Genomic DNA, 23,655 nt, shown 5'->3' on the forward strand with positions numbered 1-23,655 from the left:
CGCGTCCACCACAGAAAAGGCGCCTGGAGCGATGCTGCGATCAATGCCCGCGTCAGGGACATGGGCACTGGTAACGCACAAAACCGATACACGGTCGCCATATTTAAGAAGGGCAACAATACCCACACAATAGCCCATAAATATTCAAGCAACACCAGTCGATCACAAGATCCCCCTAGCGAGTAAATCACCATATTTATATTAAAGTGCCAATGCAGATTTACAACTCAATAGACAATATATATAATATAATGTGAGACACCTTGAAATGTGTAATTACATCATAAAGTGATTTAATGGCAATTTATGTCTGTGGAAAAGGCGAGAGCGGAGCAGCCTGGTGATCACTGGTAGAGTTTCTGCCCCCGATGCTGAGTGTGAGCATGTATGTTACATTGTAACATATCTATCCAGCTCCTTTGTAAGGCAAAGTTGCCCGCAGGATGCGTTTTTTGTCCATAGACTTGCATTAGCGATGCACTGCGACGTATGGCCATACGTTGCATGCGTCGTCCACTGGATGCGTCGGGTTTTGGCGGACCGTAGTCTCGGAAAAACGTTCAAGGAAACGTTTTTCCGTACGTCGCATCCAGTGTTTCACTCTGCACATATATCGCTGTGACGATCTTTCCTGCTCGGGAACGCAGACGGAAATGTGAAAGCAAACACTTCTGTCGTTACGTCGCGCCGATACTTCGTGACGGTCCGATACCGACGGAAGTGTGAAAGAAACCTAAGAGGAATGACTCCGCAGGATGCAGCCCTGTCCTCAGCTGTTTCTCCTAATATCCTGTGTAGGGCTGAACATAAATTCAAAGCAGTGGTCCTGTCATCAGCCAGGTGCCTCATCTGCTGCAGAACCTCATAATACACTTCTCATGAGGGTGGATCACAGCAGGATCAGACTTTGTAACTGTGGAGACACATAGCTCGGCCCAGGACCTGTATACAGAGGAGACTTATAATCCAGACTTTTTGGGCTGCTAGGACGCAAACCAACATCCGACCAGACCCCAGAAGGATATAAGGCGGCAGTGAGGTGTAAATATAATGTCCAGCAGAGCGGCAGGAAGCGCAGCACTTCTGCTGGAGACTTCTCTTTTTCTTCCGGTTTTCGCTTTTCACCATAACTTCCCCTTTTCACTTGTCAGTAAGAAGATCAGTAAAATGTGGCGTCTGTGTGTACTGTGCGTCCTACTGTCCATGGGACAAGGTACGTGACAACATGGAGGCTTGGACTATGCACCGTCAGGTGTGAGTGTGATGTACATGGAGGGCCATTACTATGGGGGGCCGAGGTAGCGTCATATAAGGAGGTGAGGGTCACAGTCACAGCTCCTGTAAGTGTATGAGCTGCAGATGTATGTATGATGTGTGTAAGGTATACATGTGCATTACCAGTTAGAAGTCCACACACCCCTGCGCATGCAATGTTTCACTGTCCTTATTGGAATGTGCACATTGTAGATTCAAACTGAAGGCATAATATGTGGAAAAGATCCAGACTAAGATACAAACAGGTTCAGGGTTTAGTCCTTCTTCAGACAAGGACAGACACAGGTACTGGAGCAGGGATCAGGACTGGGTATGTAGTCCCCAGCATGACAGAAACATGAAAGATCAGATAAATGTACAGATTCAGGGTTCAAGCCTGGGTATTCAGCTCCCAAAGTGGCAAGAAACAGGAAAGGACCTGGCAACTAGCAGTTGCACAAACACACTGATAGAAAATGTTGTTCAGGCACCTCACAACAGGTGGAGGTGCCTTAAGTACTAAGTGACTCGCAGCAATAGGCTGAGGACACATTATGAGTGTACGCACTGTCTCTTAAGAATCAGGAAGTTCCTACTCGTGTGCCCTAAGCTTTAAGCTAGGGAAAGGAGGACCAGGAGCTCACTGCCCACAGCAAGCAGAGGACAGGGAGCTCACTACAAGGCCTGGGTTGGTGAGTACGTTGGTGTCTCTGCATGGTGGGGGATAGGGATCCATGCAAGGAGGCAGGCCATGGTGTTATATACTACACACCCAGCTTGCCTAAGATCCTGACAGATACAGTTCTTGCCTCTTGGCATACACAGGGTATCACAACCAGGCTGTACTTCCCCTCTGCAAGGTTGTGGGCACCTTTTGGGCAGCAAGAAACATACTTATTAAATTGTAGATTTATTATACTAAAGGTACAGTGCATATAAAATGTAATGAAATGTTGCATTTTTATTGAGCCAAGTGATGTCCCTGGTGTGGACTGGAGACGGCCTATCTACGTAGAGGCAACTATCTTCACCAGCTTGTCAGCATCTGTTTGTTAATGAGGAACCAGACCTCCAGAACTCACACTTTGCACTGATGAGGGGCAGTACCCCGAAACACAGTGTCTGCAAATTGAGAATCTGGTTTGGCTTTTATCCTAAGTCATAAGGGGTCAACATTGATTTGTAGGATTGCTACCTTCCAATAGGTGGCACTAGAGTTCTAGTTCTCTTCTTCTCTGAAGAGACAATTTGCATAATTAGCATATTTCCCAGAGGAGCATTGCAACTTTAGGTCTCCTCATCTCGGCATGCTTAGCATGTCAATCTCCGCAAGGAGAAACGATACTTCTTGGATATTAATGAGGAAGCACACAAAAGTGAGAACATTTGGTTTTCCTGTGAGTGTCCATTCCTTGCTGATAAAAACAAACGGTAAAGCTGGAGAGACAAAAACGCAAAGAGGGTCTTATCTGATAGCCAAGTGGTATAAGATGTTATAGGTATGCTTACCTGATAGGGCTGTGACAGTCAAAACACCTATAGAAACAAGTAATGGCTGCAGCAGGACCACCAATGAGATACAATGCAATGAACGAGGAATAAGGTGGTTCAAAGTCCGCGCTTCCCAGGGATCCAGAAATGCGATCACACATGGAGGTGAAGCATGAGTGCGGTTTATTTGTCGACACATTTGAAGGTTTCCAAACCACTTCATCAGGACCAAACCACAAAGACTCCTTGCTGATGTGATTATCTCCATACTTCTGATGCTTAGTGCAACTGTGCCACCCTGAGTTTGTCTTCATGGACCATAATGCAAACCCTCAATCAGCATTCCTTGTCCTGCCTCTGGTGGTGTATCGCTGCTTTGTTGCTGTCTGCAGGGGGCCGCCCTGATATACAGCACTGCAGACTGGCAGGAGGCAGAATGTCAGGGACCTTCTTCCAGGCCTTGAATTAAATGTAAGCGTTGTTTAAGGGGCTGGGTGTGAAGACCCCTGCCCACCCGGGAGGGCTGATCCCAAAAGACAAGCAGAAAGGGAAATACACATTTTTGTGGTTGTGTGCTGTGTCTTGGAAGAGCGAGGATCTGCTGCTGTGACCAGATCCTGGTACCACTGTATGAACTATAGTCGTCTGTAGATCAACCGCTATGTACCGCTGTCACCCACTTTGGTTACTCTGCTGAATTTGTGGAGTTACTCTAAGGATTAGTGTTTTATATTCCTTGGTGTTGGATTACCGGGTGGCGCCCCCAGATTGGTTCCTACCTGTTGCTGTGTTACAGACCTTGGGGAATTATATCTGTTTGGTGGAATATTCTTCTAGTGACACAATAAGGTTGTTGGATTGTTCTCCGGTCCGCTGTATGTGCTCTGTCACACACTGTCCTTCAGTACCCAATGTTCACCATTCCAGGAGACCACCACCTCATCTCTTTACAAGTGCGAATGTCACTCCAGTTCCTCCAACCTCGTCTTCTGGAATGCGGCTGGCAGGGAGAATAGAACGTACAGCTTATGGTTGTGGGCATCCCAGGCATCTGTGGGCTACATGCCCAACTATCCAGTGGAGGAGTCACCCTCAACCCCAACAAGGACCTCACACACCTACAGATGGATATTCCTTCCCCAGAATGCAAACGGGAAGGAGTGCAACACGGATGTTATGCATATGGGCAGCTGGGGCACATGCAAGCTACCTGCCCTGCTGATCGATTGAGGAATGACCCTGCACCATGTCGGTCTATTAGTTATCTACAGCCAAGTACAATGGAGGAAGAGTTGACTGTTGATTTGCCTAATGACTCAGACACCCATGTGTGACCACTAGGGGTTGATGGGATGCAGGATACAGCCATGAGTTTATTTAATCATTACAGAACGCACTTAGAGGAGGTCATGAATGGCGGTCAGAGAGTTCTTAGTTTATGTGGCACTTCTCACCAGAGAATAATAGAATCCTAGAATGTTAGAGTTGGAAGGGACCTCCAGGGCCATAATATCCAACCCCTGGCTCAATGCAGGAGTCCCTAAACCATCCCAGACAGATGTCTGTCCAGCCCCTGAGTGAAGACTTCCATTGAAGGAGAACTCACCACCTCCTGTGGCCGCCTGTTCCACTCATTGATCACCCTCACTGTTAAAACATTTTTTCTAATATCTAATCTGAATCTTCTCCCATTCAGTTTCTTTCCATTGCTTCTTGTGTTTCTATGTGTAGATGAGAATAATGATGAGCCTTCTACAATGTGACAGCCCATCAGATACAGTGCCTTGCGAAAGTATTCGGCCCCCTGGAATTTTTCAACCTTTTCCCACATATCACGCTTCAAACATAAAGATACCAAATGTAAATTTTTGGTGGAGAATCAACAACAAGTGGAACACAATTGTGAAGTTGAACAAAATTTAAATTTTACATTTTTGTGGAAATTCAAAAACTGAAAAGTGGGGCGTACAATATTATTCGTCCCCTGTAACTTGATACTTTGTTGCGCCCCTTTTGCTGCGATTACAAGTCTCTTGGGGTCTGTCTCTATCAGTTTTGTACATCGAGAGACTGAAATTCTCGCCCGTTCTTCTTGGCAAACAGCTGGAACTCAGTGATGTTGATGGAGATCGTTTGTGAACAGCAGTTTTCTGCTCTTTCCACAGATTCTCCATTGGATTGAGGTCTGGACTGTGACTTGTCCATTCTAACACCTGGATACGTTTATTTGTGAACCATTCCATTGTAGATTTTGCTTTATGTTTGGGATCATTGTCTTGTTGGAAGACAAATCTCCGTCCCAGTCTCAGGTCTATTGCAGACTCCAACAGGTTTTCTTCAAGAATGGTCCTGTATTTGGCTCCATCCATCTTCCCATCAATTTTAACCATCTTCTCTGTCCCTGCTGAAGAAAAGCAGGTCCAGACCATGATGCTGCCACCACCATGTTTGACAGTGGGGATGGTGTGTTCAGGGTGATGAGCTGTGTTGCCTTTATGCCAAACATATCGTTTAGCATTGTTGACAAAAAGGTTTGATTTTGGTTTCATCTGACCAGAGCAGCTTCTTCCACATGTTTGGTGTCTCCCAGGTGGCTTGTTGCAAACGACACATTTTATGGATATCTTTGAGAAATGGCTTTCTTCTTGCCACTCTTCCATAAAGGCCAGATTTGTGCAGTGTACGACTGATTGTTGTCCTATGGACAGACTGTCCCACCTCAGCTGTAGATCTCTGCAGTTCATCCAGAGTGATCATCGGCCTCTTGGCTGCATCTCTGATCAGTCTTCTCCTTGTTTGAGATGAAAGTTTAGAGGGACGGCCGGGTCTTGGTAGATTTGCAGTGGTATGATACTCCTTCTATTTCAATTAGATCGCTTGCACAGTGCTCCTTGGGATGTTTAAAGGTTTGGAAATCATTTCGTATCCAAATCCGGCTTTAACCTTCTCCACCGCAGTATCACGGACCTGCCTGTTGTGTTCCTTGGTCTTAATTATGCTCTCTGTGCTTCACACAGAACCCTGAGACTATCACAGAGCAGGGGCATTTATACGGAGACTTGATCAAACACAGGTGGATTATATTTATCATCATTAGGCATTTAGGACATTGGATCATTCAGAGATCCACAATGAACTTCTGCACTGAAAGTAAAGGGGCCGAATAATATTGCCCGCCCAACTGTTCAGTTTATGAATTTCCACAAAAATGTAAAATAACCAATAAATTTCGTTCAACTTCACAATTGTGTTCCACTTGTTGATTCTTCACCAAAAATTTACGTTTGGTATCTTTATGTTTGAAGCCTGATATGTGGGAAAAGTATAAAGAATAGTCCCGAAGACACATTAATCCAGTAATATTACCATGCATCTAGTAGCCTATTAACAGAGGGCAAAACAACTCAAAGCATATCTAATATAACAGGAGAAAAATGAGTCAAAGAGCATGCCAATATTTAACAACCGTGAACAAACTTTATTAAATATGAAGTTAGATAAAAGCAGAACTGTTATTGTGCGTACTTACAGTTCAAAGAGCAATCAATACATAATATGACGGCATGACAATAAAAGGTGTAGGACAAAATTCCAATAGAATAATATGATTGTACAATAATAGGTCCATGGGTCACGGATGTGACCCAGTTAAAAACCATACCAAGGCATTTTCGAGCGTTTCACCAGAGCGACCCTAAATCTTTCCTGGTCAGGGGCATCCAGCATATCCTTGGGATCCGTGGTGGGGACATTAAGCGGTTACTTGCCCAAAAAGAACTGTAAATCAATTGCAGATATGCAGCGTTTCTGGAACCACAGAGAATCCGCAACGTGTGCACATAGACTGAGTCTCCTCTCAGTCTTCTTTTTTGCAGCTAAACGCTCCCAAATCCTGTACCCGTTCCTCGTAGGACATACTTTGCTGTCTGCTCACCATCCTGGCCGCTCTTCTCTGATCCCAGAGTGGTTTGACTGGAGGCAATAGAGCAAGAATCGGGGATTATCATTCAGTTTGTTGCATGAAAATGGAGGAATATTCCTAAAGCGAGTGTGAAGTTGGACTTTGGTTTTGGGGCTAAGCAATGTGTGGTTGGGGTGATGAGTGACCTGCCTGCAGATATTCTCTTAGAAAACAATGTGGGAGATCTATAATGCTGCAGTGGGTGCAGGAAGTAGAATATAAGCTAACGGGAAAGCAAAACTCGAGCCAATCATTCAATCATTCAACTTTACCTTACAGTATCAATGTGAGCAAACATCAAAGTGCTAATCGATTGTCCAGGCAGGAGGAGCAGCGAGTCATGTGAGCTCTATCTACACGTACAGAACTCGAGGAGGGAAGTGGCTGTAACAGCGTCACCCCTGGCAGCCTCCATGGACCATAAGGCAATCGGGCCCTCCATTAGCATTCCACATCTTGCATCTGGTGTGTTGGGGGAATCTGTGTCTTTGCTCCTCTCTTCTCTGATATAAAGGCCTGCAGACTGGATGAATTCAAGACTTTTTGAGCCTCTTCCATGCCTTGAAATAAATAAAATTGATGTTTAAGGGGCTGGGGTGTGAGCACCTCTGTGCAAACAGGGGGCTGATCCCAAGAGGGAGGTAGAAAGGGAAAGACACATGTTTGGGGGTTGTCGTTGTTATTGGTGCTGTGTTTTGGGAGGGCGAGAATCTGCTGCAGATACCAGGTCCTGGTACCAGTGTATGGACTATAGGAAGGTGACAATCATCTGCCTCATTCTATTGTTACTCTGCTTGATTTGGGGGGCTATTGTGGCACCCCAGGAGCTCTGGTACCACAGTAGTGCTGCCTTCCTCTCGGGGAGGGTAGTGCTATGTCTGGAGACAAGTGGGATTCCCTTTGGTAAGTTAACACACACACCTTCCAAGTCCAGGCCAGGAGGGGGAGCTCAAAACCCTGTTTTAGGGCAGCTTCCCTGAATAAAGATCCTGGTTTGGAGGCGGAGCGAGTTCAGCTATTACAGACAGTTTGTGTGCGAAGACAGACAGGGACGGAGCACAGTGGAAATACAGGACTCCAAGAGGCCACGAGGAAGGCCTCCACGGAGTCAGTGCACAGCAGCCGGGTACCGGGAGCCCGAGGCTTATGTGGATTATAATACACAGAGCAGAACCGGAGGGCATTGAATTACATAGACCTTGCCCATATTTACCTGTGGCTCAGCAGCATCTTAGAGCCTGGAGTCACCATGAAAGGACCCCAGTAGGCACGGCTCAAGCTGCCTGCCATGCAGGTACCTGTCCCAGGACAGGAGAACGAATAAGGACCTTGTTTGAGACACTTAGTGAGAGCAGGGACCTCAGAGACAGTGAGTGCAGAGTGGAAGACCCCTACCTGATCTACCCAAGGGACCACGCTTGTCTCTGGACTGCACGGACTCCTAACCAACCTATTGCCAGTGCCCTGGGCTGTGGCCTGCCATCCAGAAGTAAACCAGGTAAAGACTTATCCCATGTCTCCTCCATTTATTCACCAGCTACACCATCTACGCCACACACCATAGGAACCCTGGGCACCCCGCTTCACCTGTGGGAAGTGTAACATCTGGACTGCCACAACATACCCCAGGGGACCCCTTTAATGCAGCATCAGTCCCTCTACTGACCGAACTCCACAGGTGGCGTCATGACAAACTTTGAACATTTAACCCCCTTTAACATTGATGCCTAGGGCCACGGACCGGGTCGTAGCCACCGTGACATCCCCCTTTGCGACCGGTCCTGGTACCGAGTACCCCACTGCCCTGTGGGCACGTCACTATTCTAATGACCAATGTTTTATTTTGGCGTCGGATCACCTGGTGGCGTCCCTGGATTTGTTCCTTTTTGTTGTGATAGTCTCAGGAGAATTATATACAGTATTTGTTTGGTGGAATATTCTCCAAGTGATAGAATACAATTTATTTAATTGCTCATTGTTCCACCATCCTTACCTGCTTTTTTTTACATGACAGAAAAAAGACTGGCACATCCAAACTAGTGTTAATAGGTGCATACCAGGAGCAGCTACCTCCATATACAATATACAAAAAAAGGTTGCACTCTATCGTGCCAAAACACGTCAAATATGAAATACATAAAATATGAATAGCAAAATTGCTTTTTGAACATTAGGAAAAAAAATTTTTTGAGACGCTTAGCACAGAATTTGGCCAAATAGTGTGAGCCCATCAACCATCGTCAAGGTGGTCTCATTAAAAAACTGATGGGTAACTGACCTCCCTGTCCAAATGTGAACACTTACCGAAGGCTAATGTCTGCATGCTTCGGTGAATATGGACACCCAAGCATGCAGACATTAGCCTTCGGTAAGTGTTCACATTTGGACAGGGAGGTCAGTTACCCATCAGTTAAGTTCACAGTTTCTGATTTTTTTGGACGTTATACTCCACAGTTCTCTGTAGGATCTAGGATCTGGGAATGTTTAGCTGCAAAAAAAGAAGACTGAGAGGAGACTTAATAGCTGTGTACTAATATCTGAAGGGCTGTCACAGTGTAGAAGGATCATCATTATTCTCATTTGCATAAGGAAAGACTAGAAGCAATGGGAGGAAACTGGGAGGAGACACAGATTAGATATTAGAAAAAACTTTTTGACAGTGAGGGTGATCAATGAGTGGAACAGGCGGCCACGAGAGGTGGTGAGTTCTCCTTCAATGGAAGTCTTCACACAGAGACTGGACAGACATTTGTCTGGGATGATTTAGTGAATCCTGCTTTGAGCCGGGGGTTGGACCAGATGACCCAGGAGGTCCCGGAGGTCCCTTCCAACTCTACCATTCTATGAGGCTATGAACAAGAGAAAGCCCCTACTGAGGATAATAAATAAGAAGAAGCCTCTACTGAGGACCACCAAGAAGAAGACTTCACTTCTACAACGTTATGTAGCAACTACTATCCCATCTGGTTTGTGTGTAGTTGGATTATCATGTGTGTCACCTTCCTTGGTATAAACAGATCCTCAGCGAGATATTTGTATTGTCCCCTTATATACTTATACATGGTTATTAGATCGCCCCTCAGTCGTCTTTTTTCTAGACTAAATAATCCTAATTTCGCTAATCTATCTGGGTATTGTAGTTCCCCCATCCCCTTTATTAATTTTGTTGCCCTCCTTTGTACTCGCTCTAGTTCCATTATATCCTTCCTGAGCACCGGTGCCCAAAACTGTACACAGTCCTCCATGTGTAGTCTAACCAGGGATTTGTACAGAGGCAGTATAATGCTCTCATTATGTGTATCCAGATCTCTTTTAATGCCCCCCATGATCCTGTTTTCCTTGGCAGCTTTAATTAGTTTTTTAGTAGTGATGAGCGAATATACTCGTTACTCGAGATTTCTCGAGCATGCCTGATTTACATCTGATAGCCAGCATAAGTACATGTGGGGGTTGCCTGGTTGCTAGGGAATCCCCACATGTACTTATGCTGGCTAGCAGATGTAAATCATTCAGCTGCGGCAATGAAAACTAAATCTCCAAGCACTAAAAAATACTTGGAGGACCCCCGAGCATGCTCGGGAAATCTCGAGTAACGAGTATATTCGCTCATCACTATTTTTTAGATAAAGTATTTTTCTCCCTATAGTTTTTTAGAGCTTCAATGGTGCCATCCTGCTTTAGTAGTGCAAATGCTTTCTTTTTACTGTTAATTGCCTGTCTTACTTCTTTGTTTAGCCACATTGGGTTTTTCCTATTTCTAGTCCTTTTATTCCCACAAGGTATAAACCGCTTACACTGCCTATTTAGGATGTTCTTACACATTTCCCATTTATTATCTGTATTCTTATTTCTGAGGATATTGTCCCAGTCTACCAGATTAAGGGCTCCTTCTTTCCTTCCTTTGTGGTTTTGCTGCCTTCTATCTGAATCTACGACGTGCAAGATAAAATAGGAACAAGGGGAACTGATCCATGATCAGGGGTGTGCAAAGTTTTGACTGGTTCTGTATGTTAGTGTATAGATGTGTGCATTATATATTTGTACTCCCAAGATGGAGAGACGTTCCCTCATAGACCCTCAGAGGCCTTGAATGCAGGCCGTCAGACATCATGTTTTGGACTAATGAGGACTAAACTCCCCGAAACACATGTCTACAGATGGGATGTGGTTGCAGGTATCTGGTTTGGCTTTTATCCTAAAGGTGCCGTCACACATAACGATATCGTTGCTTTTTGTGACGTAGCAACTATATCGTTAACGAAATCGTTATGCATGACAGCGACCAACGATCAGGCCCCTGCTGGGAGATCGTTGGTCGCTGAATAAAGTCCAGAACTTTATTTGGTCGCTGGACTCCCTGGAGACATCGCTGGATCGGCGTGTGTGACACCGATCCAGCGATGTCTTCACTGGTAACCAGGGTAAACATCGGGTTACTAAGCGCAGGGCCGCGCTTAGTAACCCGATGTTTACCCTGGTTACCATTGTAAAAGTTAAAAAAAAAACACTACATACTCACATTCCTGTCGCGTTCCTCAGCGTCAGCTTCCCTGCGTACCCCAGTGTCACCGTCACAGTGTCACAAGCAGAGCACAGCGGTGATGTCACCACTCTGCTTTATGGCCGGCGCTTACACAGTGCAGGGAAGCTGACGCTGGGGGACGCGACAGGAATGTGAGTATGTAGTGGTTTTTTTTAACTTTTACAATGGTAACCAGGGTAAACATCGGGTTACTAAGCGCGGCCCTGCGCTTAGTAACCTGATGTTTACCCTGGTTACGCGGGGACTTCGGCATCGTTGGTCGCTGGAGAGCGCTGTCTGTGTGACTGCTCTCCAGCGACCACACAACGACTTACCAACGATCACGGCCAGGTCTTATCGCTGGTCGTGATCGTTGGTAAATCGTTAAGTGTAACGGTACCCTAAGTCATATGGCAAAGCTTCTTAAAGAATGGCGAGTTTGGAGATTGCTACCCCAAGAAGTCTTCTTCCTCTCTGAAAAGGCAATTTGTATACATATTGAATATTCACAAAACATATTAATCCTGGCTAGAGACATATTAATGTCCGTCTCCCCATTAATAGTTTAAGAAACTGTAACACCAAAAGAGCACTAGGCGAAAAGCAAATAAAATATATAATTTTTATTTATGTCAAAGATAAAAACATATGTATGATACATAAAACTAAGGGAAACCAAAGAAATGCATGAACAACCGACAGGTATGGCTGGAAAAGTGGTAATAATCAATATAAAGTTACCTTCAGAGTATCAATATCATTATAGTAGAAATAACCACCTATTAAAAGACCATATGAATATAATTAACAATTCACCCGACGTGGCAGCTGTTAATGATAATGCACCTGAAGCAAGTGCATATATATCATAACATTAGTTGATATGTAACCATAAATGTGCAAAATCGCAAGTATACAAATAAAAGTGAAAAAATATAAGGTGCAAAATCACCGCAAGCTGCAGCGTCAGGGAATATAATCACATACTCAGAATATAGCAAGAGGAAGGAACATATTTACCTAATGTAAACCACCAGCCAGGGACCCACGACACCCGACGCGCGTTTCGCTGAGGAAAGCTTCGTCTAGGGGTTTATGTTTAAGAAACTGTTATATGCAATGGATCAGTCATATAATTACCTACATATGGATACAAAATATCCAATAACCACTCACAAAGACAATATATCATCAATCATATTTTATTGAACATATTTAAAAAGACATCATCATACAAAAAGGAAGACACATGAATGAGGAATCAACAAAAAGGGTAATTCAAATAAAGCAAAAGTGGTGATGGTAAACCAGATGTGATTTAAGACATAAGTAACAAGTCTATTCAGCTGATGATGAAATTAAATAAAATGGCTTCCAAAATACAATGCATATGTGTAGTCTAATAGAGACACCTTTTTACTCCGGCTAGTCCATTAGAATAAAGCTAAGATAAATCATTGCTTACCCATAGTGTAATCACAAAATCATGGATATCATCAGAACCACCCCGACGCGCGTTTCACACTGATGCTTTTGGTATAAATATATATTGGATGTGGATATATGATATAGAGCTATCTCTATCATTATCACCTCATTTGAGGTTAGATACAGAACATGATACTTTCATACCTTGCGAGAGATTCTCCCTGATGCCTGATGTCAATCTTTCTGATCACTGCTCATCTTCATGCTCAGCTGCAGGGAAGGGAGGGTCCCTGACACAAACATCGGCAAACAAAAACATCAGCGATGATCACAACCAAGGCAAAGAAAGTGCAAAGGAAGGTAAGTCATGGTGCCTGAATCCCTTCTCGTAGGCACAAATACATTTTCTCCAATATTTTGAAATTAGTGAAGTGCAACAGCAATGTGATATTTTGAGCCGTGGTCCTAATTCAGGATCGATAATGTGCAAATGTGTAAATGTTCCATCAGCGAAGCCGAGCACCAACAATATGAACAGCGGAGGACGAGACGTCAACCAGACAGGGACCTGGAATACATCCAGCGTGTGCCCAGGAGGTAATGATGGGGGAAAACCAGTTACTGCTCAAATATGGGGACCCACCCATCTTAGGTCCCAGGGATCCCAGTATCATGTCCGTATCCCTCGTGGCCTCAGCTTCTCATGGAGGATCTGATCCTAAATATGTTATGGTTTGTGTGACAATCCCGGGACGTATGTCCTATATATAACAATGTACTGGGTGTATATACAGTATATATATATTATTACACACACAACTGTTGGCCGGAGGAGGATCAGAATATCAGGTGTAGAAACAAATAGCGTTGTGCTACCAGCGACTCTTCTGATGTATGATGGCAGCCATCGCTGGGTGTGAGATGGTCGGTGTCTTCTCCTGAGCTGGACTCCTCTCGTCCAGCACCATGATACTCTGTGATCCTGTGACTGTAATGTAAAATAATGTCCTCAGTGAATGTTCTCAGTTGCAGGCCTGGACCCCGAGGCTGGTACCCGTACAGAACGATACGTCCGCCTGGGCTCCAATGTTCTCCTACCTGTGACTTATAACTTGACCAGAGATGAAGTACCTCAGAAGTGTGATGAGTTTATCTGGAGCTTTAGGCAGAAAGGATCTGGAAACGATTCCTGGATCGCCAGGCGTAAACGTTGTGAAATGCCAAAGCTTACCTTCCCCAACTATAATGTCTCCCTGGACGGACGTCTCACCGTGAGCAATGTCACCAGGAACATCAGCGGGAATTATATATTCACCGTGTACAGCTCATCTGGAGTAAAGGTGTTCACTCAGTCCTATATCCTCCATACACAAGGTAAGTGTGAGGTGTAGTGAATGAAGAGTGTGAGCAGTGTATGGCGCCTTTATTACTGATATATCTACCGATCGTCCGCTATGGTCGCCTCGTACTCGCATGACATGATGGAGGAGGCCTGAGGCTCTCTGATGGTGTCCCGTGTGCTCATACATCTTTATATGTTTCCCTCCCCAGCCGCGGTATCAGAGCCTCTCCTGAGTGTGTCATGTCTTCCGGACGGTGGAGCCGCCATCGTCTGCGGCATCATCTCTGGGGATGATCCTCAGTTTTCCATTTCAGTAAATGGAATTTCATTGCTGAAGAACTCATCCAGGACAGCGGAGAAAGCCAGCGAGGTTCATGTCTCCACGACCTCACCAGGACCATGGAATATTACGTGTTCTGCCAGAAATCGGGTCAGTGACGGCGAGACCGGGAAATCTCAGGTGAAATGTCCAGGTGGGTGCTGCTCCTGCTGCAGGAGAATGAATCTATAGGAGGAGACAATGGTGGGATCACTCTTGTAGGGAATCGGATCACCTCTGAAATACATAATATATAGAGCCGAAAATCCAATCCAAACATGTAATATACTAAGTGCAAAATTATATGGACAGCCCAATGCGGAAGAAAAAAAAAAAACATGACAAGGCCAAAATCAGGGGAGGCGCGGATATTACACAAACCATTAGAGACAATATAATAAACATGGTATCAAGTGTAATAAATATACTGTATATAAATACAATGAGGCGTATGGCGGTGTGTATCTATCACTTAGAGTGCGGAGCTGTGCATATATAATGTATATATGAATTGCATCAAATCCAGCAATCACCCAGTATAACAAGTGAGTATATATTGATAAATGTAATATAAAGTGTAGCATAGAGAAATCTACAACGTGCTCCAAGTTCTTACACAAATACTACTTTCCTCTGATTTTCCTGGACACAGATGAGTCGTCTAACGTCCAACCATCGATCGCTAGAGGATAAATCACATTTATGGGACCAATCTCCCAATGAGATCAGGATTTATTCCAAAACTAAAACGAAAACTCAGACAGGAGCAAATTCTTCTGCACAACAAAAGTCCAAACATTTTCTGGTTGTAAAGAACTGAAAATGATCATTTATGGAATCTGCAGCATTAAAACGTCACATTTACTGACATCAGAAGCAATTTTAATAAATAACATCTTGCCAGACCAAATTCCTTGTAACATTGGAGCTTCTGCTAGTTATTGCATCTGTCTCTGCTTGTGAGCGCTGTTTATGGGTTGCCAAATAGTAGATTCATGGACAATTGCAGGCTTTCCAGCAGCTTCACATACTTGTTTGCTACATTTTAGCAGCTGCTCTCTTAATCTGATAAATTTGATGGGAGATACCTTTCTCATTATGCCTTTATTTGCAGGAACCTTCTTCATTCTGCCTTTTTCTGCAAAAACATGTTTGTGCTCTGTATCAGCCACAAATCTCTTCACAGTGCGATGATCACACTTAAGTTTCCATGAAATATCCAATGTTTTCACACCTTAACTGAGGCATTGCACTATGTGAGCAGCAGAGATCCTTTTCTTATCCCATAGTGCTTGAAATCTGCCACTGCTTAATAATATGGAACATCCTTCTTAAGAAGTTTTACTTCTTAAGCGTGATAGAAGTATAACATGAAAAATGTCCAGCTGGACAAATGAAGGCATCTTCTGGCTCCATAGTAGGGTGGAGATGATTAACAGGAAACATAGAGCTGTTGACAGTGAGGATGATGAAGGTTCTTTTAATGAGGGCAGTGATGTGGCAAATATTAGATATCCACTGCACAGAAGAGTTACCCCACAAGGTAAGCAAGATATTGAAATAAAACTGGACCTGGTGCGTCTGAATGATCCTCATCACTACCATAATGTCCAAAGGCAGCAGAAGAAAGATCAAGCTCTCGGAAACTATAACTCTCACTCTTCTGACAGTTACAGGTTTATAGATCACTATGAGATGTTGTTTTGTAATTGCTGAAATGCTAGAGGCGGGAGACCGCGTCCATATGTAGAGTCTTAGGTCTGGGGCCGCACTTAATTTTTTTTCATCTTCTATTTTCCTCTAGTTCCAGTATCCGACCCTGTGCTGGTAGTCGGGTGTCTCCACAATGGCAGCCTGGAGATATCCTGCTCTGTGGTGAATGGATCTGATCTCATCTTTTCTTTGTCCGAGAATGGAAAATATTTGTTGGTAAATTACACAAATGAAGAGAAAAGTGTTAATGTCACAACGTCGTCACCTGGACCATGGGATGTCCACTGTTTTGTGGGAAACCATCTGATGTGGAAGAAAACCAATGTCACATCCTCGGCCTGTCCTGGTGAGTAGTTGCAAGCTGGCCTGAACAGGTGGTGACATTCCCGGCCTATACAGGCGAGTGGTGTAATCTCTGGCCTGTCCAGGTGAGTGGTGCCATCCCTTGTTTGTCCAGGTGAGTGATGCCATCCCAGCCCTGTCCAGGTGAGTGGTGCCATCCCTTGTTTGTCCAGGTGAGTGGTGCCATCCCTTGTTTGTCCAGGTGAGTGGTGCTATCTCTGCCCTGTCCAGGTGAGTGGTGCTATCCCTGGTCTGTCCAGGTGAGTGGTGCTATCCCTTGTTTGTCCAGGTGAGTGGTGCTATCCCTGGTCTGTCCAGGTGAGTGGTGCTATCCCTTGTTTGTCCAGGTGAGTGGTGCTATCCCTGGCCTGTCCAGGTGAGTGGTGCTATCCCTTGTTTGTCCAGGTGAGTGGTGTAATCTCTGCCCTGTCCAGGTGAGTGGTGCTATCCCTGGTCTGTCCAGGTGAGTGGTGCTATCCCTTGTTTGTCCAGGTGAGTGGTGCTATCCCTGGTCTGTCCAGGTGAGTGGTGCTATCCCTTGTTTGTCCAGGTGAGTGGTGCTATCTCTGCCCTGTCCAGGTGAGTGGTGCTATCCCTTGTTTGTCCAGGTGAGTGGTGCTATCCCTGGCCTATCCAGGTGAGTGGTGCTATCCCTGGTCTGTCCAGGTGAGTGGTGCTATCCCTTGTTTGTCCAGGTGAGTGATGTCATCCCAGCCCTGTCCAGGTGAGTGGTGCCATCCCTTGTTTGTCCAGGTGAGTGGTGCCATCCCTTGTTTGTCCAGGTGGGTGGTGCTATCCCTTGTTTGTCCAGGTGGGTGGTGCTATCCCTGGCCTGTCCAGGTGAGTGGTGCTATCTCTGCCCTGTCCAGGTGAGTGGTGCTATCCCTTGTTTGTCCAGGTGAGTGGTGCTATCCCTGGCCTATCCAGGTGAGTGGTGCTATCCCTGGTCTGTCCAGGTGAGTGATGCCATCCCAGCCCTGTCCAGGTGAGTGGTGCCATCCCTTGTTTGTCCAGGTGAGTGATGCCATCCCAGCCCTGTCCAGGTGAGTGGTGCTATCCCTTGTTTGTCCAGGTGAGTGGTGCTATCCCTGGCCTATCCAGGTGAGTGGTGCTATCCCTGGTCTGTCCAGGTGAGTGGTGCTATCCCTGGCCTATCCAGGTGAGTGGTGCTATCCCTTGTTTGTCCAGGTGAGTGATGCCATCCCAGCCCTGTCCAGGTGAGTGGTGCCATCCCTTGTTTGTCCAGGTGAGTGGTGCCATCCCTTGTTTGTCCAGGTGGGTGGTGCTATCCCTGGCCTGTCCAGGTGAGTGGTGCTATCTCTGCCCTGTCCAGGTGAGTGGTGCTATCCCTTGTTTGTCCAGGTGAGTGGTGCTATCCCTGGCCTATCCAGGTGAGTGGTGCTATCCCTGGTCTGTCCAGGTGAGTGGTGCTATCCCTGGCCTATCCAGGTGAGTGGTGCTATCCCTTGTTTGTCCAGGTGAGTGGTGCTATCCCTGGCCTATCCAGGTGAGTGGTGCTATCCCTGGTCTGTCCAGGTGAGTGGTGCTATCCCTGGTCTGTCCAGGTGAGTGGTGCTATCCCTTGTTTGTCCAGGTGAGTGGTGCTATCCCTGGCCTATCCAGGTGAGTGGTGCTATCCCTGGTCTGTCCAGGTGAGTGGTGCTATCCCTGGCCTATCCAGGTGAGTGGTGCTATCCCTTGTTTGTCCAGGTGAGTGGTGCTATCCCTGGCCTATCCAGGTGAGTGGTGCTATCCCTGGTCTGTCCAGGTGAGTGGTGCTATCCCTGGCCTATCCAGGTGAGTGGTGCTATCCCTTGTTTGTCCAGGTGAGTGGTGCTATCCCTGGCCTATCCAGGTGAGTGGTGCTATCCCTGGTCTGTCCAGGTGAGTGGTGCTATCCCTGGCCTATCCAGGTGAGTGGTGCTATCCCTTGTTTGTCCAGGTGAGTGGTGCTATCCCTGGCCTATCCAGGTGAGTGGTGCTATCCCTGGTCTGTCCAGGTGAGTGGTGCTATCCCTGGTCTGTCCAGGTGAGTGGTGCTATCCCTTGTTTGTCCAGGTGAGTGGTGCTATCCCTGGTCTGTCCAGGTGAGTGGTGCTATCCCTTGTTTGTCCAGGTGAGTGGTGCTATCCCTGGCCTGTCCAGGTGAGTGGTGCTATCCCTTGTTTGTCCAGGTGAGTGGTGCTATCCCTGGCCTGTCCAGGTGAGTGGTGCTATCCCTGGCCTGTCCAGGTGAGTGGTGCCATCCCTTGTTTGTCCAGGTGAGTGGTGCCATCTCTGCCCTGTCCAGGTGAGTGGTGCTATCCCTGGCCTGTCCAGGTGAGTGGTGCCATCCCTTGTTTGTCCAGGTGAGTGGTGCTATCCATGGTCTGTCCAGGTGAGTGGTGCCATCTCTGGCCTGTCCAGGTGAGTGATGCCATCCCTGGCCTATCCAGGTGAGTGATGCCATCTCTGCCCTGTCCAGGTGAGTGGTGCTATCCCTGGTCTGTCCAGGTGAGTGGTGCCACCCGTGGCCTCCTCTCTCCAGTGTCAGGGATTTTCCTCTCTGCTGTCAGTTTTTTTCCTCTTCTGTATTATGGCTGTTCTTCTCTGGAATCATGGCATCTCATCTCCGATGTTGGGTCTTCTCCTTTTTGGTGTCTGGACTTTTCCTATCTGGTGTTAGATTTTCTCCTCTTTGGTGTCATGGCTTCTCCACTCGTGTGTCAAGGTTGTTCCTCTGTGATGTGAGGGCTCCTCTCCGCTGTCTGAACTTTCGTTCTCCAGTCTCAACCCCTCTTCTCTCTCTGCTTTCAGGTCTTCTTCACTCCATTTTCAGGGCTTCTCCTCTTCGTTGTCAAGTCTTCGCCTTTCCCTCATGTTGGGGCTTCTCCTGTCTGGTGTTAGGGCATCTGCTCTTTTTTCAGGGTTTCTCCTGGCTGGCATCAGTGATCAGAGCTGTGGTTATTTCCAGGCCTCATCTCTGATAGAGAACCGGTAGTGGTGGTAGACACTCTGGAACAATCTGAGGACGCTAGAAGCTGCTTTTGTGTCATCAGTCTTTATATAAACTTGCAGTCCGGCACTGGATTATCAGGATTTCAGATGCTGGATTAAAAGATTTCCGGGGATTTATTCTGCTCATATGTGGATAGCTTTTCTTTCTTACATACTGTAAAGCAACAATTATTTAATGTTCCTACACAACTCTTGGGTCTTTTTACATTTTATGGGTTATAATTTGCACATGTAGGTTTAGTACATGGGGTCAAAAGTTTTTAAATCCTAAAGTATAAGAAAAATATATATCCATAAATAATCACAAATGTCCAGAGAAATAACTATCAAAATACCTTTAATATTAATACAAAAAACACACACTAGACATAAAAGAAATACATACAATACAATACAATACACAGAGAAATCACTGGATAGGTCTAATGAACGATAACGCAAACTGGCGGGGGTGGGCAATCCTACAGAAAGAGGGGAGAGGTACTCAAAGATATAAATAAATAATATATCCCAGCAACCAAATATAAAAGCTGGAAGGCACAAGTGTGCACATATATCAAAAAGAGTAACCACAGAATAACTCTCCTATAAATGGGGAACGACACCAAGGATCACGGGAGCTGCTTGATTACAAAAATAATAATCCATATGGCTAAATGATCATGCCCCCACGATTCCTAAGATAAAAGTGTCAATAGTGCATATATTCAGTAAATCATGTCTTACCCAGGAAAGCCAAACACCCACCACACAGGTACCCCAACGCGCGTTTCACCGCTGCTTCTTCAGAAACGCGCGTTGGGGTATATTTTTCTTATTCTTTTTGGATTTAAAAACTCTTGGTTCTCTTATGTTTTCATATATCTATTTTGAGTTTTCCTTATAAATATGGTCATTTTATATGGTCAGTTCTGGTATGTCATTATATTTTAGTACATGGGGTGTAGTAATTTCCCACACCAGTGGTCTCCAAGACACTGCTCACCAGCTGGTTGGAAACTACATCTCCCAGCATTCCCTGACAGTCATAGACACAGTGCCAGCTCTGAGGATTTCATGGAGTATTTTATCCCCTTGCTTATATTCATTTTTTTATCTCTTAGTTCCACCATCAGACCCCATCCTGGAGTTCTCATGTCATAATGGCAGCCTAGGAATTATTTGCTCTGTTGAGAAGGGATCAGATCTCATCTTCAATCTTTCAGTGAATGGGACATCATTGTGGAAAAATGGCACAAGTGAACAGAGAAGGGTTAATGGCACATCATCATTATCTGGACCATGGGATGTTTATTGTTCTGTGGAAAACAGTCTCAAGAAAAGAAATACAAGCAGCACCTACCTTTCCTGTCCTGGTGAGTGGTGACCTGACTTGGTGAACCATGACCTATCTTTGGGTGTGGGGACTGTCCTAGTGAGTCGTGACCTGTCCTGGTGAGTGCTCACCTGCCCTGATGAGTGGAAACATGTTCTCATGGGTGGTGACCTGTCCTGGTGGATGGTGACCTGTCCTCATGGGTGGTGACCTGTACTGGTGGGTGGTGACCTGTCCTGGTGAGTGGTGACCTGTCTTAGTAAGTGAAGACCTATCCTGGTATGTGATTACCTTTCTGGGTGAGTGATGGACTCTCCTGTTGAGTAGTTACCTACCCTAGTGAGTGGTGACCTTCTCTAGTGACTGATGATGACCTGCACTGGTGAGTGGTGCCCTTTCCTGGTGAATGATGAGTGTTGACCTTCCCTGATGAGTGATGACTTGTCTAGGTAAGTAGTGACCTGTTCTGGTGAATGATGACCTGTCCTTGTGGGTGGTGAACTTATTTGGTGAGTGTTAACATTCTCTGGTGGGTGGTGACCTGTACTGGTGAGTGGTGACCTATATTCATGAGTGGTCACCTGACGTGGTAAGTGGTCTCCTGTCTTGGCGAGTGGTGACCTGTCCTGATGACCTTTCCTGGTGAACGTCCACAGTGACTGGTGACCTGTTGTGGTGACTGATGACCTGCTGTGGTGACGGGTGACCTGTCCTGGTATGTGGTCACCTTCCCGGGTGAGTAGTGACTTGTCCTGGTGAGTGGTTACCTGTCCGAGGCAATGAGGACCTACCCTGATAAGTGTTCACCAATCTTGGTGAGTGGTGACCGGTTCTGGTGAACTTCCCTGTTGAATGGTGATATTCCGTGGTGACTGATGAACTTTCCTGGTATGAGGTGACCTGTCCTGGTGAGTTTTGACCTGTCCTGGTGAGAGGTGACCATTCCTGGTATGTGGTCACTTTTGTGGGTGAGTGATGAGCTGTCCTGGGGAGTGATGACATAAACTCATGAGTGGTGCCCTTTTCTGGTGAATGGTGACCTTCCATGGTTAGTGTTGACATTTCCTGATGAGTGATGACTTGTCCTGGTGAGTAAAATAACAGGGATGTCGGCTGCGCCACAGAAGAATACTGGTCCGAGTGCTATGTGATTTTCTACCGTATATCACTCGTCCGTATTACGCTGTAGTGTGACCCCGGCCTTATAGTTAGTGGTGATCTGTCCAGGTATACGGTTACCTTTCTGACTGAGTAGTGACCTGTTGTAGTGACCTGTTCACAGCTACATTCAGATTCTACATCATAGAACAGATGTGTCACAGAAGACACTCATAGGGTTAACTAATGAGGCGTGTCTCCTAGAAGATGAGGGATCTGGCATTGAAGTCATATAAAATTAGTAGATTACTAGAACACCTGATATCATGGGGTAAGATGTTCAGGTCACCAGATTACAATGTTGTTTGTCAGGCATTCCATACAGATGGAGGTCCAACCATAGGACACCTTCTGACCCTGAAAATTGGGGTCTTGTCCTTATACTGGTTCTCACTCTTACTTCAATGGAGAGTGAATTGGGACTTGGAGCTGAAGAAGTGTCCTCTGGTTGAACCCACACCCATCAATAACATAAACATCTTAGAAATTATTTTGGTAAAATCATGGCCTGTCTAGTTGCTCATAGTCACTAGTGATGGGCGAGCGTGCTCGTCACTACTCGTCACTCTCTCGAGCTTCACTGTCCTCATGGTGCTCGTGATTCGGGAAGTATTTTTTGAATGATTGAGAGGGAGCTCAAGTCTCCGCCCCGTTTGATTCTTTTTAGACAGCCAATAAACATGCGGGGATTGCCTGCCAGTCACTGTAATGCCATAGCCATCTTGGTTGTGGCAATACTGTGATTGGCTGGCCTTATAGCGTCATTGGGTACAGGCAGCGTAGGGAGAGATGCTGCAGAAAGAATTGTAGCTGCGTATTAGCCAGGTATTCAACCAAATGTATATTCCTTTCAAGTACAACAACAGCCCTTCATTTATACTGCCACAGTTGTGCGTCAAAAGCATACAGCCAGACTTGGTTGGATCTCAATAGCATTGCTATATTGCTACTGCTGTCATACACAGTGTAGGACAGACTAAGTCCAACACAAAGGGATAGGGGAAGGGGAACCAAACCCTAGGGAAGGGGGGAGTGGAGACCCCTAGACAGATCTAATGTCACCCTGTCTGTCCTATCATCCCTATATTAGGTTTTGCACCTATCGCCAATCAGGATACCTAATCCCTGTCTGACCCTGACGATAAGCCCTGCAGCGGAAAAGGACAGGATGAGCGCTAGTCAATCATCACTACCACTAAAGACAGCTAGGATACACAAAACAAGGGAACACTTACCTTGAGTAGACACAGAGAAAAACATTGGCATCCTTCAAGCCTCAACATTGAAGTGCAAATAGGATAGGGGGAGGTGGCCACTGGGTCCTAGCATCAGAAGGACCAGGCAGAAGTCTTGAAAGCAAACTGCTGAGACCTTCTACAGACAGATGCAGTGCAACAGTCTGCAGCCTCTGACACATCCGTGACAGTACCTTCCCTTCTAAAAGTGGCCTCTGGACACTCAAGACCAGGTTTCTCAGGATAAGAGTTGTGGAAGGAACCAACCAACCTGGGGGCATTCACCTCTGATGCAGAAACCCGCATCCTTTCTTCTGGACCATAACCCCTCTAATGCACCAAGTATTGCAGGGAACGACATCGGAGGCGAGAATCTACAATCCTCAAAATTTGAAACTCTAGGTTTCCATCAACCTTTAGTTGGGGGATGCGGTAGGAGTGAGTACTCAAGGGGTTCCACATATCTCTTGAGCAAAGACCTGTGAAAAAACGTTGTAGACCTTAAGAGCCTGAGGTAGCTCAAGACAAAATGCTGCTGGACCAATGATGGCGGTTATCTTATAGGGACCAATGAATCT

At 45.9% G+C, this 23,655-nt stretch overlaps 1 protein-coding gene across 1 annotated transcript in view; it reads left to right on the forward strand.

Annotated features, from left to right (window-relative positions):
- Positions 1 to 1,148: 1,148 nt before the first annotated feature.
- LOC138672444 (uncharacterized) overlaps positions 1,149 to 23,655 on the forward strand; it is a 158,907-nt gene continuing 136,400 nt past the window's right edge. Inside the window, exons 1-7 of the mRNA XM_069760416.1 lie at positions 1,149 to 1,213; positions 12,927 to 13,016; positions 13,167 to 13,253; positions 13,683 to 14,030; positions 14,208 to 14,471; positions 16,122 to 16,376; positions 20,473 to 20,724. Coding sequence (XP_069616517.1) covers positions 1,168 to 1,213; positions 12,927 to 13,016; positions 13,167 to 13,253; positions 13,683 to 14,030; positions 14,208 to 14,471; positions 16,122 to 16,376; positions 20,473 to 20,724 — 1,342 coding nt within the window. The 5' untranslated portion in view covers positions 1,149 to 1,167. The remainder of the gene's footprint in view (positions 1,214 to 12,926; positions 13,017 to 13,166; positions 13,254 to 13,682; positions 14,031 to 14,207; positions 14,472 to 16,121; positions 16,377 to 20,472; positions 20,725 to 23,655) is intronic.

The sequence above is a fragment of the Ranitomeya imitator genome, chromosome 3 (genome assembly GCF_032444005.1).
Source record: "Ranitomeya imitator isolate aRanImi1 chromosome 3, aRanImi1.pri, whole genome shotgun sequence".
Classification (NCBI taxonomy): Eukaryota; Metazoa; Chordata; class Amphibia; order Anura; family Dendrobatidae; genus Ranitomeya; species Ranitomeya imitator.